The 14,266-nt window shown below is 46.2% G+C and overlaps 1 protein-coding gene across 5 annotated transcripts in view; it reads left to right on the forward strand.

Annotated features, from left to right (window-relative positions):
* Positions 1 to 14,266, forward strand: part of NCAPG2 (non-SMC condensin II complex subunit G2) — a 125,822-nt gene that overhangs the window by 24,272 nt on the left and 87,284 nt on the right. For all 5 annotated transcript variants that reach the window (XM_045003348.1, XM_045003350.1, XM_045003351.1 and 2 more), the window contains exons 7-8: positions 8,286 to 8,380; positions 10,863 to 10,932. In XM_045003348.1, the coding sequence (XP_044859283.1) occupies positions 8,286 to 8,380; positions 10,863 to 10,932 (165 nt within the window). The remainder of the gene's footprint in view (positions 1 to 8,285; positions 8,381 to 10,862; positions 10,933 to 14,266) is intronic.

Below are 14,266 nucleotides of genomic sequence, written 5' to 3' on the forward strand. Positions count from 1 at the left end.
AGGCACATCCAGCGCTGCAACTCCCTGGCTGCAGCGCTGGCTGTGCACCCGTTCGGGTTGGGGTATAAGGAATGCAGCGCTGGTGATCCAGCACTGCTCATCAGGTGTGGACACACACCAGCGCTTTAATTGGCCTCCAGGGAATAAGGAGATATCCCAGAATTCCTGTTCAGCCACTCTGCTCATCAGTTTGCACTCTACTGCTCTGGCCTCAGGTGACCCGCCCTTTAAATGCCCCGGGAATTTTAAAAATCCCTTTCCTGTTTGCTGCAGCCCGGTGTGGAGTGCAATCAGTTAATCTTTACAGGTGACCATGCCTCTACGCGGCAAACGAGCCCCAGCATGGAGCAATGGTGAGTTGCTGGACCTCATTAGTGTTTGGGGGGGAGGAAGCTATGCAGTCCCAGCTGCGCTCCGGCCGTAGGAATTATGATATCTTTGAGCAGGTATCAAGGTCCATGCTGGATAGGGGCCATGATCGGGACGTGCTGCAATGCAGGGTTAAAGTAAAGGAGCTGCGGAGTGCCTATTACAAAGCCCGCGAGGGAAACCGCCAGTCCGGCGCTACCCCCACGACCTGCCGTTTTTACAGGGAGATGGACGCGATACTTGGGGGTGACCCCACTGCCAATCCTAGGACCACGATGGACACTTCTGAGCAGGGTGGGGGACAGGAGGAGGCGGTGAGGGGGGGAGGAAACCGCGAGTGAAGCTACTGGGATGGCGGAAGACACCCCAGAGTCCCAGGAGGCATGCAGCCAGGAGGAAGGAAGCCAATCGCAGCACCCAGCAGTTGCTGAAGGACAAGCAGAGGAGCGAGTTACCGGTAAGCGGCTTTTATTTTTCAGGGTGGAAATGTTTCAGGAGAGGAGGGGGGGGTTAGGGCTGCATGCATGCATGCCTAGATGTGGAATAGCCCATTGATGTGGTCTATCACATCGCGGTAATCGGCTGCAGTAATCTCCTCAAAAGTTTCAGCCAGAGCGTGGGGAATGTGCCTGCGCAGGTTTATAGGGAAAGCCACTGTGGTCCTTGTCCCAGTCAGGCTAACACGTCCACGCCACTGTGCCGCGAGGGGTCGGGGGACCATTGCTGCACACAGGCAAGCTGCATAGGGGCCAGGGCGGAATCCGCATTGCTGTAGAAGACCTTTCCGCTCTTCCCTGGTGACCTGCAGCAGGGAGATATCTTCCAGGAGTAACTCCTGTGGAAAATGTTGGGAGACTGTTTAGTGCAGATCCCCCATGCAGCTGTTTGCTGTCCCCAACGCACAGAAACCCCTGCACAGCCCTGAAGCAATCAGTACCCCTTACTCACCATTTCGTGGCTGCTGTTGTGTTGTGTGTGCTCTTATTTGTTATGTGAAAAATATGCTAAAGTGAAGACTGTAAACTCCTTCAGTGTGTGGGAATTACTGTTTGGATGAGATAATGAACAATTCTACCCTGTTAACTGTTGCAATTTTTGCCTTCCAAAAGCGACCTTGACTGCTGGACTGCCAATCTCCACCACAGCACAGAGACTACAGAATCTGAGGAAAAAGCCACAAAAAACCAAGGAAGACATGCTGAAAACAGTTATTGATCACTCTGCTAGAGAGAGTAAACACCTGCAGGAGTGGAGAGAAAGTGAAAGCAGGATCCGCCAGAGACATTGGCGGAGAAACGCTGTGGCAAAGAGGAAAAGCACAGACCAGCTGCTAGGCATCCTGGCACGCCAAGCGGACTCTCTCCAGGCACTCGTAGCCATGCAGGCAGAGCAGTCCCGTGCTGCCCCACAGCCCCTCCCCCCCCCGTCCCAAATTTTATTCTCTTCTGCCCCAATGTCAGCTCCAAACCCCCTTCCCCAGCATCCAGGTTCTTACCACCACCAGCTGCCTCCAACACCTGTACGTTCACCAACCAGCCCTGAGAACTACGACCCTTACCCTCTGCACTCAACCCCCATCACCATGCAGTATATGCACCCTGAAGTGCAGCAGCCATTGCACAGCACTGCAGACAGGACATATGCAAACTTGTGACTGTACAGTTCACCAACCCACCCCCCTGCCCTAGGTTCCTGAAATGTTGTGTGTCTGTCAATGAAGTATTTTTCTTTTCAATAAAATAAATCTTGACTTTGAAAACAGTCTTTATTATTGCAGATAGTGAAAGATACCTTATCCCAATAAAGAAACAGTCACTGGAAATCATGTTAGGGATAATAGAATCCTAACAGTGTAACCACTGCACTTCACTCCCATGCAAGGCAGCAAACATTACTGTTGGCTTTCAGCCTTAAATTCTTCCCTCAAGGCATCCCTAATCCTTGTAGCCCTGTGCTGGGCCTCTCTAGTAGCCCTGCTCTCTGGCTGTGCAAATTCAGCCTCCAGGACTTGAACCTCGGTGGTCCATGCCTGACTGAATGTTTCACCCTTCCCTTCACAAATATTATGGAGGGTACAGCATGCGGATATAACCGCGGGGATGCTGCTTTCCCCCAAGTCTAGCTTCCCATACAGAGATCTCCAGCGAAGCACACTCCACAGTCATTCGGCACCGGCTCAGCCTGTAGTTGAACCGGTCCTTGCTCCTGTCAAGCTTCCCTGTATAGGGTTTCATGAGCCAAGGCAGTAACGGGTAAGCGGGGTCTCCAAGGATCGCAATGGGCATTTCAACGTCCCCTACTGTGATCTTCCTGTCTGGGAAATAAGTCCCTGCCTGCATCTTCCTGAACAGGCCACTGTTCCGAAAGATGCATGCATCATGCACCTTTCCAGGCCAGCCTGTGTAAATGTCAATGAAACGCCCACGGTGATCCACAAGCACCTGGAGAACCATAGAGAAATAACCCTTCCGATTAACGTACTCTGATGCTAGGTGGGGGGGTGCCAGAATAGGAATATGCGTCCCATCTATCGCCCCTCCACAGTTAGGGAAACCCATTTGTGCAAAGCCATCCACAATGTCCTGCACGTTCCCCAGAGTCACGGTCCTTCTTAGCAGGATGCGATTAATTGCCCTGCAAACTTGCATCAACACGATTCCAGCGGTCGACTTTCCCACTCCAAACTGGTTCCCGACCGATCGGTAGCTGTCTAGAATTGCCAGCTTCCAGATTGCAATAGCCACCCGCTTTTCCACCGTCAGGGCAGCTCTCAATCTTGTGTCCTTGCGCCGCAGGGTGGGGGCGAGCTCAGCACACAGTCCCATGAAAGTGGCTTTTCTCATACGAAAGTTCTGCAGCCACTGCTCGTCATCCCAGACTTCCATGACGATGTGATCCCACCACTCAGTGCTTGTTTCCCGAGCCCAAAAGCAGCGTTCAACGGTGCTGAGCATTTCCGTGACTGCCACAAGCACTGTAGTGTCACACGCGGCAGGCGACTCGATATCATCGATATCATCGTCGGACTCCTCACTGTCACTTTGGAGCTGAAGGAATAGCTCAACTGCCAAACGTGTTGTGCTGATGACACTCATCATCACAGTCCTCAGCAGCTCGGGCTCCATTTCCCACAGAAATCACGATTCACAGACAGAGAGTAAAAAACAGCAAGCGACTCACAATGGCGCCAAACGTGGCCGGAAAAACTGTGAATGCTGGGATGCGAAGCGATGGACCACGGGGCGTTGGGACAGGAAGCGGAATGACCCGCACCCTTCCGTCCCCTTCCCACAACCCACAGCGCAAAAATGGGACAAGGTGCTCTGTGGGATAGCTGCCCACAATGCACCTCTCAATACAGCGCTGCAAATGCTGCAAGTGTGTTCACACTGCAGCGCTGGTAGCTGTCAGTGTGGCCACACTCCAGCGCTGGCCCTGCACAGCTGGACGACCAGCGCTGCAAACTACCAGCGCTGCAACTTGCAAGTGTAGCCAAGCCCTCAGATTGCTGGGTGCTATACACAATAGAACTGGGATACACCCTTCAATTCAATTGTTTCCCTCCTTCCCACCCTCGCTCCCCATCCCTCTTCAGGGACCCTTCTCACAAGAAACTTCTGACCCAGGAGGTGCAGTTGCTCCTAAAGGTGAGAGCAATGGAAGAGGTTCCACCAGAGTTAAGGGGTTGGGGTCTCTATTCCCTCTACTTCCTAATCCCGAAGGCCAATGGCAATCTCAGACCGATCTTGGACCTGCGAAACGTCAACAGATTCATGAAGAAACTGAAGTTCCGCATGGTCTCCTTAGCCTCCACTTATCCCTTCGCTGGATCCAGGGGACTGGTATGCTGCTTTTGACTTGAAGGACACGTATTTTCATATTGCAGTTTTTTGGGGACACAGAAGGTTCCTATGATTCGTTGTGAACCACATGCACTGCCAATTTATGGTGCTCCCATTCAGCCTGTTAGCGGCGCCTTGGGTGTTCACAAAGTGCATGGCAGTTGTCACAGCCTTCCTAAGGAGACAAGTGGTTCAGGTCTACCTTACCTCGATGACTGGCTGATCAGAGGTTGATCCAAGGCCCAAGTGGAGGCAGACGTGGAGTTAATACAGTCAACTTTCCAGGCCCTGGGGCTTTTGATAAACATGCAGAAATCTACCCTTTCCTCAGTTCAAAGGATAGAATTCATTGGGGCGGTTCTTGACTTGACCCAGGCCAGAGCTTTTCTCCTGGAAAATCTGTTCAGAGCTGTAGGGTTGCTCATGGAGAGCCTGAGGAATCACCTCATCACCGCAGCAAGAAATTGTGTAGAGCTCCTCGGGCATATGGCATCATGCACCTATGTGGCGCAATGTGTGAAACTATGGTTCCGAGATCTCCAGACTGGGTTGGCATCGGTCTACGCACCAGACCAGTACCATCTGGACAGGGCATTGTCACTTCCCCTGTCAGTGATTTCTGTGGGTGGTGGTTAGACCCCCGGACAGCATGTGCAGTAGTCATGTTCTCGAGGCCCCAACCGCCAATGTCTTCCATCACAGACATGTTGGTGATGGGATGGGGAGGCTCACTTGGGAACCCTCAGGATTCAGGGCCTCTGGTCCCTGGAGGAGCTCTTGTTGTTATACATCAACATGAGGAAACTGACGGCAGTGCACCTAGCCTGCCAGGTGTTCCAACCCCACTTGGAGGGCAACTGCGTGTCAGTCCTTACAGACAACATGACAGCAATGTTTTACATAGGCAGGGCAGAGTGCACTCCTCTCCCATATGACAGGAAGCTCTTCGGCTATGGGAATTCTGTATACCACTTGATCCACCTCAAAGCCTTCTACCTCTCGGGGTCACAGAACGATTTAATGGACCATCTCAGCAGATCCTTTTCCAACCATTATGAGTGGTCCATTCACCCAGATGTTGTGAGTACCATTTTCATGGGGTGGGCAACCCCCTGGTAGACCTGTTCGTGATAAAGCACAAGAAGTGTCTTCAGTTCTGCTCCTTTCTAGGCCACAGCCCGAGTTTGCTCTTTGGATGGACCATCTCCTTCTACATGTTCCCTTCCATCCCTCTCATACAAAGGGTCCTGCAGAAGGTCAGAAGGGATAGGACGTGTCTTATCCTGATAGCCCTGGCCTGGATGCATCAGCACTGGTTCACCATTCTCTTAGATCTTTCAGTGGACATGCCAATGAGCCTGCCACCATTTCCGGACCTGATCTCTCAGGACGACAGCTGTCTACGTTATCCGAGCCTTGAGTCTCTTCATTTCACGACATGGAAGCTCCATGGCTGAGCCCCACAGAACTGGCATGCTCTGGGCCTGTTGATGGGGTGCTTTTAGGGAGCAGGAAACCATCCACTAGAGCCACTTACCTGGCGAAGTGGAAGAGGTTCTCTATCTGCTCAGTGCAAAAGGGCATCTCGCATACTCTGTCAACATGGGCCTTTTATTCTAGATTACTTACTCCACTCAAAACAGCTATACCTAACAGTATCCTCTATTAGTGTCCATCTAGTTGCAATCTCAACCTTTCACTCGTGGGTGAATGACTGGTCAGTCTTCTCAAACTTGATCTGTGGTGGTTTTCTTAAGGAGTTGGAGCAGCTATAGCCCCAGATACCCCAGCCACTCCCTTCCTGGGACCTCAACTTGGTGCTGGCAAGGCTAACAGGCCCCCCTATTTGAACCATTGGCAACGTGCTCTCTGCTCTACCTGTACTGGATTGTGGCCCTCTTGGTTGCCGTTACTTCTGCCAGAAGGGTCTCAGAGATCAGAGCTCTTACTTCAGAACCACCATACACGGTCATTTTCAAGGACAGGTTCAGCTGTGGCCACACGCGGCCTTCCTGCCAAAGGTGGTCTCCCAATTCTATAGTAACCAGGATATCTTCCTTCCAGTCTTCTATCCAAGCCACATGCTAAAAGGGAGGAACAGAGACTCTGCGCACATTTTAAAATTCTGCATATTTTGTCAAAATAATATAATCACACCATTTTCAATTATGTGCTGACAAGTATTTTGAAATTACCAAAATAATTGAAAAAGATGTGATTTGATTATATTGTGTTATTTTGACAAATAAAATATGCAGAACTTTGCAGAGTGTTTTTGGTGCAGAATTCCCTCAAGAGTACCAGGGTTTTGTGTGGTGCAGTCTGGGTGTGCACAGTTTGGGGGGGCGGCGGTGTCTGGGTGCAGGGGGAAATTTGGATGCACAGGGGCTTGGTGTGGGGTTATGTGTGCAGGGGAAATGGGACTCTGCAGGGGATTCCAGGAGAAGGCGGTGAGGGTCTGGGGGGGCGGGGAGTGGTCTGGGGGTGTGGGACTTGGTGGGGGGGAATCAGGGTGCAGCTGCTTGGGGCTCAGTGGGGTGTGGGGGGCTTCTGATGCAGGGGGTGGGTGTTTTGGGAGCTCATTGGGGGGGTTCTGGGTGAAGGGGGGCTTGGTGGAGGGGGATCTGGGTGTGCAGGTGGGGGGAGGGGTCACTGTACAGGAAACTGCTCCCCCGATCCACCCAACCCCTCCCCCGGAACCCTCCTGACCCGACCCCTCCTCCGCACCAAGACATCCTCTTCCCTCCGCCCACCCCTGCCTGGTTTCTGGGGCTTGATCTGACTCAGCCCCAGCTGCTTTGTGAACAGTGGAGGGGGAACTCTGTCTCTCCTCTCTCCTCTCCTCCTCTCTCCTTCCAGCTGGGACTCATGTCCCTGAGTGGCCAGGGCATCTCCAGACCCCCATCCCCTCAGTGATTTCTCTTCCCCCCCAGCTGCCCAAACAGAGCATCTGAGCTGCTGTAGAGGGGTGAGTGAGTACTGGTGCAGCTTCTCTGTGCTTCCCCACAGAAACTGTTTTCTGCAAGGAAGCAAACCGGGGGGAGGCGGCATTTTTCTGCTGTGCAGTTGTGCAGAATTTCCCTAGGGGAGTAACACTCCTGGACTAGTGTGACCAGGGACAGCTGCTGCTGAGCCTGGTGTCCTACCCCGTGGGCAGAGCTGAAGGCTGTACAGCCACGCCAGAGAAACTTTCCACACAGGCCACTGGCTTCTGTGAGCAGCAGCCAGATGTGCGGCTGTTTTCACCGCTGCTGTTCCCAGTAGAGACCTGCAGCTCCTCGGATATCCGTTTTATATCTGCAGATATCCGCATCCGTAGATATAAAGTTTTGTAGCCATTGCAGACAGAAGGAAAGGCCGTCCATTCTCGGCCCAGAAAATTTCATTGTGGATCACTTCCTGTATCCACACATGCTATGACCTAGTGAAGGTCCCAGCTCCTCCTCTGACAGCCCATTCTACAAGAGCTCAAGTATCGGCGGTGGCATCGTGGCACAAGTTCTGATTCAGGACACCTGTAGAGTGTCAACACGGTCATCAGTCCGCACTTTCGTGTCCCATTATGCCATCACCTAGCAAACTAGAGATGATGTGAGTTTCGGCCGAGCTGTTAGTGTCAATGAACTTCGAACCCTCCACCTGCTCAACTGCTTAGGGGTCGCTTACATTGGAATGTACGTGAGCAAGCACTTGAAGAAAAAATGGTTACTAACTTTCTGTAATTGTTGTTCTTTGAGAGTGTTGCTCATGTCCATTCCAAACTCCCTCGCCTGCACCTCTGTCAGAGTTAGCCAGCAAGAAGGAACTGAGGGGGTGGTGGGGCCCTATATACCACCAGTATGAGAGCACAACTCCAGGGGGTACTAGAGCTGACCCAAAAGACACCACTGGGAAAAACTTTTCAGTGGCAGTACTTGGGGTGAGCACATACCTACATTGGAATGGAGATGAGGAACACATTTCAAAGAACAACAGTTATGGAAGGCTAGTAACCGTTTTTCGCAGTTAACAACTTGAAATAGATCTTAAATTGATTCCTGATTTGGGCTTATTTCCATTTTTTTTTCTTAACAGGGAAGAAGATTCCTTAGCTTTCTGTTGAGCTGGAATGTAAACTTCATTAAAATGATCCATGGGACTATTAAAAACCAGTTGCAGTGTTTTTCAAAGTATGTATCACAGTTACAGTGATTGCCATTATGAATGCTGGCCACACTTTGCTTTCAGTTTTCAAAGATGGAACATCTAGCTTATGGATGAAATACACCTGAATGAAAAGATCAGGTTCTACAAATACAACGAGTAACGTCCATATTGCTTCAATAATTCTGTATCTTTATCTTGTCTATACAGTGGATGCTGCTTAATAGCAATCCTGATATTACCTTCTGGCTAATAGCAACCTTTTTACAGGACTGAATCCTGTTCCATTGACTTTAATGTTAATGGGATTCAAATATTGGCAAGAGTCATGCCACTTTTTGACGTGTTCCATGGCTGCAGCCCTTACCTGTAGCCGGGAGGAGGAGCTGTGGGCCTGGCACTGCAGGAAGGAGGAACTGCAGCCTGGATAGCAGGACTTTCCATGGAAAGCAGGGGTACTGGGGGCCACATGACTGCACGGTACCTCTCTGCTCTCCAGCCTGTTCCCTGCCTTGTCTTTGTGGATCTGGGCTTGGCACATCCTAGAGCTTCCTTCCATGGCTATAGCTCTTCAAAAATCTGTCTGCTGGGCTGCAGCCAGCGAAGGAAATTCTGGGATGTGCTTTCCAAGGTTGCAGCTCAACAAACTTCCCTGCAGCTGTCCAGCTTGTAGCCTCCCCTCCCAGCCATAGGTATGTTTTCAGGGCTGCAGAAAAAGTACTGTGTGTTTGGCTGCAGCTCCACAAACCTTCCTGTGGAGCTGCAGCCAGGGCAGGAAGTTTGGGATGTGCTAAGCATCAGCTGCAGATAGGTTTGCAGGGCTGCATCCAGGAAGGCATGTTCTAGTGCTTCCTTCCTTGGCTTCAGCTCTGCAAATCTGCGTTTTGCTTATTGGCTGCCTTTTGATAATAGCAACTTCTTGCTGGAAACTGAGAGGTAGCTAATAAGTGGAATGTACTGTATAAAAAAGATGCATAGTACTTGTTTCATGTGGAGACTCCAATTGACTTCTGTAAGGTTGTGCATAGGAATCTGCCTCTGAGGAATGAGTTGTAGGATTGGCGCCCAAGGGCCTGATGTGTCGATGAAGAATGTAGTTTTTTTTTTTTAGTATTGATATTTTTTCTTTTTAGCTGACTAAAAACCCAAGAACTCTCATATGTTTTACAAACTAATCAACTAATGTTGTATTAAACATATTGTGAACCTAACTATATCAATCAGTAGCAACAGGTGGTTTAGCTATGTACAGTTCTCAGAGTGAATGGGAGCCAAATGGCCAAAATGTCACAGAATCTCAAAATCTATGGATGTTTGTCAGCCAAACTAAATATTTTGAACCAGATGCTTTCATGTTGTCTCTTCATATTTTTAAACAATTTACAAAAACACACAGGCTTATTTGTACCTGTTTTGGTTTTAAATTTATCCATCCACAAAAAGGTTGACCCATGGCTTGTATCCATGGCTAGGTAGTGCATGGCAAGCTGGGGTGTGAATTTACAGCATGCTACATGTTCAGTAGGGAATTTTTTAGTAGGTCCACACAGTCAGTTTAGTACATTGCAGGCTAGCATGCTGTACATGCACACCCGATCTTGCCATGTGCTAACTAGCCATGAAGACAACCCTCTGTCTTTGTGTTAGACAACATATAAATATACAATGGGGCACCAGTCCTGATTGGATTACTACAATTAAATATATTGCAGAATATGAAAAACTAGCACAGGCCCTCTGGATAGGGACAGAATTGTATTTGCCTAATCGGAAGAATTCATCTGGCTTGATAAATTACTAATCGTGTAGCATTTTACTATGTTATGGTACCAGTATAGAAATTTGCAGAGATTAATTGCCAAATTGTTCAGTAAAGATACCAAGTTATTCTTTTAAAATTAAAATAATCTGCATAATGCTTCTGATTTAGAACTGTTGTCTTTTTCAGATTTGCTTTTTAAATAATTTAAAGCACTTGAGATTCAGTGCAAGTATTTTATTCTATATAAATACGTCAGTTCTCTCACTTCTGAAATGTGCAAATACTATTATGCTTAGCTCTTTTGGTTGTAGTTCTTATTTAATTAATATAAGATTACAGCATGTATGCTGCCAAAGGAGACTGCACAATACTGTGCAACATCACTGTATTGCATATATTGGAATGTAAACATACCCTTATCTTTTTTTTTTAAAAGATGAGGTAATATAGAATACCTGCAATAATATTCAGTGGGTGCTTGGTTTTCTCTTTAAAATATATAAAATTTTAATGGAGGTTTCCGTTGAAATCTGTAACTGAGTAAACTTTATATTCTTCTGTTGGTGTATTATTTACTAAAATAGATTTCAAGTTTTTGCTGGTATTAAAAACAGTGCTAAGAGAGAATGTGTAATACCCTCAATATCCTTTGCCACTCAACACCGACAAATATTAACTTTTTATAAAATATTTACTGTAAAGATGGTATAAAGTTTGATATTTGTTCTCTTAATTTGTTAACACAGATCTCTGATGGCATATGTTGCAGAAATTTATTTCAGGGCTTGGAAGAAGGCTTCAGGAGAGATATTAGAGGTATATACTCTGCTTTGAACTTGCTATTAAGATTAGTTCATCTAAAGATTCCTTGAAATTGATCCAGTTAAAAGGTTCAGAATTATTTTTTCCTTTTGACAGTTGTATAGCTCTATACGCACCTTTTATACAACATTTCTTCCTTCAGTTTGACTCTAGATTTGATGCCTTATTTGGGAGAGCAGTTTTCAACAAACATTCCTCTGACCCATCTCCTGAGCACAACTGCTGCTTAATCTCCTGTCTTGAGAAGTAATACTGGAAGGAGAAAGATCAAAGAACTATAGTGGCTGAATTAATCATCCTAACTGCCCATTTAGATTCAAATAGCATGTCTATCTTCTCTACCTTTTTCAGTCTTTTGTGGAATATTCCTGATATAGTGGAAGAAACTGAAGGCCATCACCCCTTTTATATTGTGGAGTTATAGCGCTGAGTAGTGGCTGAGTATGCACATTTGTCCTGAAGGATAGTGCTTGCTAGAAGCTTTAGAGTTTACATGCCTAAGGTGCATTGCTTATGTGTTCGTTCGCTCGCTCTTTTCTTCTTTTAAGACACTATGGTAAGAACTAGGTTTAAGATACTTTAGTATTATAGCCTTTCTGAAATAAAGCTTAACCTTTAGCTGTAGATATTTTTGACAAGCTTTGTAATATTTCTCTGCAACATTTTGGAGTTTCTCTGTTTTCGATAAGTAAATATAATGTAGGTAACAGATGTAGGCAGTTAGTATTTTTAAATTTTAAAGTAATTTTTATATGAAGCTTGTGAAAGAAGGAAATAATTTAAGGTTGCATGGGTAACCTTAATTTCAGCATTTCCTAACTTTTGCATGCTTGACTTTGCAATCTTAGCATTCACTTTATTGTAGTTTCATGTTTTTTGTTTTTTTAAAAAAAGCAAACACATTTTATCAATTTGAACTGTATTGCCATTCACTTAGTTCTTAAACAAGGTTAGAAACTTTTAGATACACAGCATAAATCTTTGCCACTTGAGCTAACATAATAACTGACAGCAGTTGTAGGTTGTCATCCTCTATGTAGACCAGCCATTAGAATGGAGGTAAGGCACAGTGGGTTTAGCATCTGTTTGTTGACAAGTGTAGAATGTTAAGACTCAGAAATCTTGGTTCAATTGCAGGTTCTGAGGGAAGGTGTACTAGACCCTTCTTCCTCTGTTCTTTCCAGACTTTCCTTGACCTCTTGTCCCGGTCTTAGGTTCTCCCTCAGTCTTCCGCCACTCCCCAACCTTGCCATTACCACAGGCTCAGTTCCTCTCCTTCCTTCTCATTACCTGGGCACCAACAGGGGGAGAATTGGGCATGCACAAGTGTCTGTGCTCTCTGTTCCTATGCTCAGCACCATGGCAACCCTGGACAGCTGAAAGGAACAAGTGCAGGGAAAGTTGACCCCTCCAGGCCTGAACTTGAGCATGCTTAGTGTAGACAGTTATCAGAGAATCTGCCAAACTCTAATAAGTCTCTACTGAACACCTATGAACTGAGAAATTGAGAGGCCTGTAATTTTGGCCAAATTTGGACAGATTTTCAAGGGGACAGCAAACAGCACATCCTTGATACCTGACCACTGTCCTAGCTAAATTTCAAGTCCCTGCTCTAAAGCATGGAGCTATTTTATATCCCTAACCTTGTTCTGAAAAATGGCTGAACAATTTTTGATGAAACATAAAAAAAATCAATGCAAGAGAGGCATGGAAAAATTTAGCTCAAAATAGTTAGCTATAAGTAGGGCCCTTCGATTTTGGTTTTTATTTTATTTATTTTTTCCTGGGAATTTATCAGTGTTTATTACTACAACCACAAAACAGGTGAAAATCAGTGGAAAAAACTATTAAATTTTTTTCTGGGTACTATCAAGGTTTATTTTGGTGGACGGAAGAACAGGGAAAGAAGTATTCTCAGTAGAGCAGGGGTTCTCAAAATGTGGGTTGGGACTCCAAAGGGCTGGCTTAGACTTGCTGGGGCCCAGGGCTGAAGCCCAAGCCCCACAACCTAGGGCTGAAGCCAAAGCCTGAAGGCTTCAGCCCTGAATGGTGGGGCTCAGGTTACAGGCCCCCTGCCTGGGGCTGAATCCCTTGGGCTTCAGCTTTGGCCCTCCCCCCCGGAGCAGTGGGACTCAGGCTTTGGTCTCCCCTCCTGGGTTATGTAGTAATTTTTGTTGTCAGAAGGGGGTCGTGGTGCAATGAAGTTTGGGAACCCGTGCAGTAGATTAATGCTTTGATGAATGGAAGTCTGTGTGGCTTGCTGAAGAACTAAAACAACTGAAAACAATGCCACCTCTGAGTTTAAGAAAACAATAAACCTCTAATCCCCAAATCAAATGAAAAGTTTTAATAGTTTACTGTTGTAGACTTAGAACTATTAGACTTTAAATATTTACAGTTAATACTTGAGCCACACCATTTGCAGCACCTACATTCAGTTTTGTCCTTTTCTCCTGTTTTTTTTTTTTAAACTTTTGAATACTTTCTTGTCTTTTGAAACACATTCTGATACCGATTTTCATTTTCTTCCTATTTTAGTGTAGATCTTTAAACCGTTATCTATAGGGTTGTGGATTAATTGCAGTTAATTCAAGAGGTTAACATAAAAAAAATCACAATCGCACTGTTAAACAAGACCAATTGAAATTTATAAAATATTTTTTGATGTTTTTGTACATTTTCAAGTATATCTATTTCAATTACAACACAGAATACAAAGTGTACAGTGCTCATACAAGTACTGCAATGCAATCTCTTTATCACAAAAGTGCAACTTAAAAATGTAATTTTTTGTTACATAACTGCATTCAAAAACAAGTCCACTCAGTCCTACTTCTTATTCAGCCAATCGCTAAGAAAAACAAGTTTGTTTACATTTACGGGAGATAAATGCTGCCCGCTTCTTAATTACAATGTCACCTGAAAGTGAGAACAGGCGTTCGCATGGCACTGTTGTAGCTGGCATCATAAAATATTATATGCCAGATGTGCTAAAGATTCATATGCCTCTTCGTGCTTCGGCGCATTTTTTTTTAAAGAAAAGAAAAGTTAATGAAATTTGTGATTGAACTTCTTGCGGGAGAATTGTATGTCTCCTGCTCTGGTTTATCCACATTCTGCCATATATTTCATGTTATAGCAGTCTCGGATGATGACCAAGCACATGTTTGTTTTAATAACACTTTCACTGGAAATTTGACAAAATGCAAAGAAGATACCAATGTGAGATTTCTAAAGGTAGCTGCAGCACTCGACCCAGGATTTAAGAATCTGAAGTGCCTTCCAAAATCTGAGAGCGTTGAGGTGTGGAACTTGCTTTCAGAAGTTT

The sequence above is a fragment of the Mauremys mutica genome, chromosome 2, assembly GCF_020497125.1.
Source record: "Mauremys mutica isolate MM-2020 ecotype Southern chromosome 2, ASM2049712v1, whole genome shotgun sequence".
NCBI classification, from domain to species: domain Eukaryota; kingdom Metazoa; phylum Chordata; order Testudines; family Geoemydidae; genus Mauremys; species Mauremys mutica.